The sequence below is a fragment of the Tupaia chinensis genome, unplaced genomic scaffold (assembly GCF_000334495.1).
Source record: "Tupaia chinensis unplaced genomic scaffold, TupChi_1.0 Scaffold000286_1, whole genome shotgun sequence".
Classification (NCBI taxonomy): Eukaryota; Metazoa; Chordata; class Mammalia; order Scandentia; family Tupaiidae; genus Tupaia; species Tupaia belangeri.
In genome coordinates, this window is record NW_006159770.1 from 494778 (window position 1) to 497056 (window position 2279).

Consider the following 2279-nt stretch of genomic DNA (forward strand, 5'->3'; position numbering starts at 1 on the left):
CCCCCCCCCGCAAGCGCAGCGCCCAGCTGTGGCTCGGCCCCGCCGCCTTCATCAACCACGGTGAGGGCCGCGGGGCACCAGTCTGGAGGCTGCAGGGACGGAGGGCAGTTGGGTGGGGAAGAAGCCCCTCACTACTCACTGGGCTCTTTTCTCCCCTTGCCCCCTACTGGCTCCAGACTGCAAACCCAATTGCAAGGTGAGACCTGAGAGGGTATGTGGAGGGGAGGGACGTATGGTCTCTAACAGCCCAGCACTGTCAGACAGCTTTCTTGCTTCCCACTTGACACCCGGCATCCCTCCTCCCCTGTGCTTGGTGCAGCTGAGTCCCCTGGTGGCCAAAGGAGGGGCACGGGGCCGGGTGTGGAGCCGCTGCAGCCCTGCAGACTTTGCTCTGAAACCATGCAGGAGCTCTGCCAGTCAGGGAGGCAGTGCAGCGCCAGGCCCTCTGGGCACCCCGGCCTCACCGGGCAGTGACAAACAGCTGTGGTGCCAGCCGCAGGGGAGGGCCCAGGCCAGGGCCATGGAGAGCCAAGGGGCAGGACCCAGGAAGCTCTCCAGGTAGCCAGGGGATGTGACAGCTAGGAAGTTGTGGGGATACAGATCTCGTGTGCACCCTGTGGAGTGTGGGCCTTGTCCAGCCATCTGTGGGAGCCCCCAGGGGTGACAAGGTGTCCAGAGCCTGGGCTTATCTCAGATGGGTTTTGGTGAGAACTGTCGCCACTTTAGGAGGCTTTGAGGCCAGACAGTGGACACCTGAGGCCACACAGACTGCAGAGGTGCCTAGGGGGTATGAAGAGTGAAGTGTGTGCACCCCTCATCTAGCCCTGCATGGACCTGGGTGGGGCTCTGCCCGGACAGGTGCGCTGCAGCCGCCTTGGGGCAGGTGTGCCGTGCTGGGTGCTGCAGGAGGGGCAGGGTTCTGCGTTGAAGGAAGTCACCCTGAGAGGGTGTCCCCACAGGACGCTCATGCTATAGGGCTGGGGTGCCTAGGACTGCCTGGGTGGGCACCGAGGCCGTGCCAGGCCAGGTGCACCGCGGGCTTGGTGTGCTTGTTTGAAGTCTTTCTTCTGAGAGGGCCAGACCATTCCGCAGCACAGCAGTCCAGCTGCTGGGCTCAGGTTTATAGGCACCCGGCCTGTGCAGGAAGGCCTTGAGACAGGCCTCAGAACTGTCCTGTGTGGGTCCAGTGCGTTACCACTGTCTCCCTGAATCCCCCAGCTTGGCCATGCAGGAGGCTGGTTGCGACCAGAGAGACCAGGAGGCAGGGCAGCCACTGAGAGGCTGTTGTGTGACCTAGCAGGAGCCCACAGGCTGAGCGTGGGTGGGGAGGCGGGCAGGAGGCTGTCCTGTGCTGTGGGGGCAGCAAGGGCCACCCCAGGCTGGCATGAGTGCAGGATGGACACACAGAGGTCCGGCCCCAGGGAGGTGAGCCGCAGGACCAGGGACCCTAGCGGAGGGAGGAGGACGTGTGGACTGAGCTGTGGAGTGGGCACACACCTGATGGGAGGGGTGGGCTGGGGACCTTGGGAATAGGCTGGCAGGGGCAGGCCATGTGAGAGAGGCTCAGGGGTGTCTGGCAGGCAGAGGCCGGCTCAGAGCACTGCCCTGCTGGCGGGGGAAGCAGCGCTGGCACTGTCCAGGGCTGCCTGTGGCCAGACCTGGACCCCTGAGTGGCACTTCTGAGGGCTCAGCAGTCACCCCACCCAAAGAGGACTCCGGCGGGTGCCCGCCCACCCAGCAGGGCAGTGGGTGCTGAGCGGGCCTGGCCCCAGTTTGTGCCTGCAGATGGGAACGCTGCCTGCGTGAAGGTGCTCCGCGACATCGAGCCAGGTGACGAGGTGACGTGCTTCTACGGCGAGGGCTTCTTTGGAGAGAAGAACGAACACTGTGAATGCCACACCTGTGAGAGGTGGGGACGGGGCGAGGCGCAGGCCAGCCGGCACCGGGCCCAGAGGTGAGTCCTCGGGCCGCCCAAGCTCGCCGACCGCAGCTGTCTGTCCTCTCGGCCCCCAGGAGAAGGGGCCTCCCGGCTGCCCACCGCCCACCTGGCCCACCTGGCCTGCTCAGCCCAGCCGGCAGACCCTCTCAGCTGCTGCCCAGCCGCCCTGTTAGGAGGACCCCCACCCTGTGCAGGAGGAGGACCAGCCCCTGTTCGGGAGGAGGGCCTGCGCGGCCCTGCTGACCGCTGTCCTCTTCTCTTCCCTTCGCGGCCCACCAGCTGCCTGCGGGCCCCGCACGGACGCCTGGCCGCTCTGGCTCCAGTGGGCGGCGCCGGCCCC

General features: G+C 66.3%; 1 protein-coding gene across 2 annotated transcripts in view; it reads left to right on the forward strand.

The window, feature by feature from the left end:
• Window positions 1-2023, forward strand: part of KMT5C (lysine methyltransferase 5C) — a 4567-nt gene extending 2544 nt beyond the window's left edge. Inside the window, exons 5-7 of one of the 2 annotated variants that reach the window (XM_027772597.1) lie at window positions 36-60; window positions 177-196; window positions 1773-2023. In XM_027772597.1, the coding sequence (XP_027628398.1) occupies window positions 36-60; window positions 177-196; window positions 1773-1958 (231 nt within the window). In that variant the 3' untranslated portion in view covers window positions 1959-2023. Of the gene's footprint in view, window positions 1-6; window positions 61-176; window positions 197-1772 lie in introns of both variants that reach the window. The other variant, XM_027772596.1, reaches the window with a different exon arrangement.
• Window positions 2024-2279: the final 256 nt, after the last annotated feature.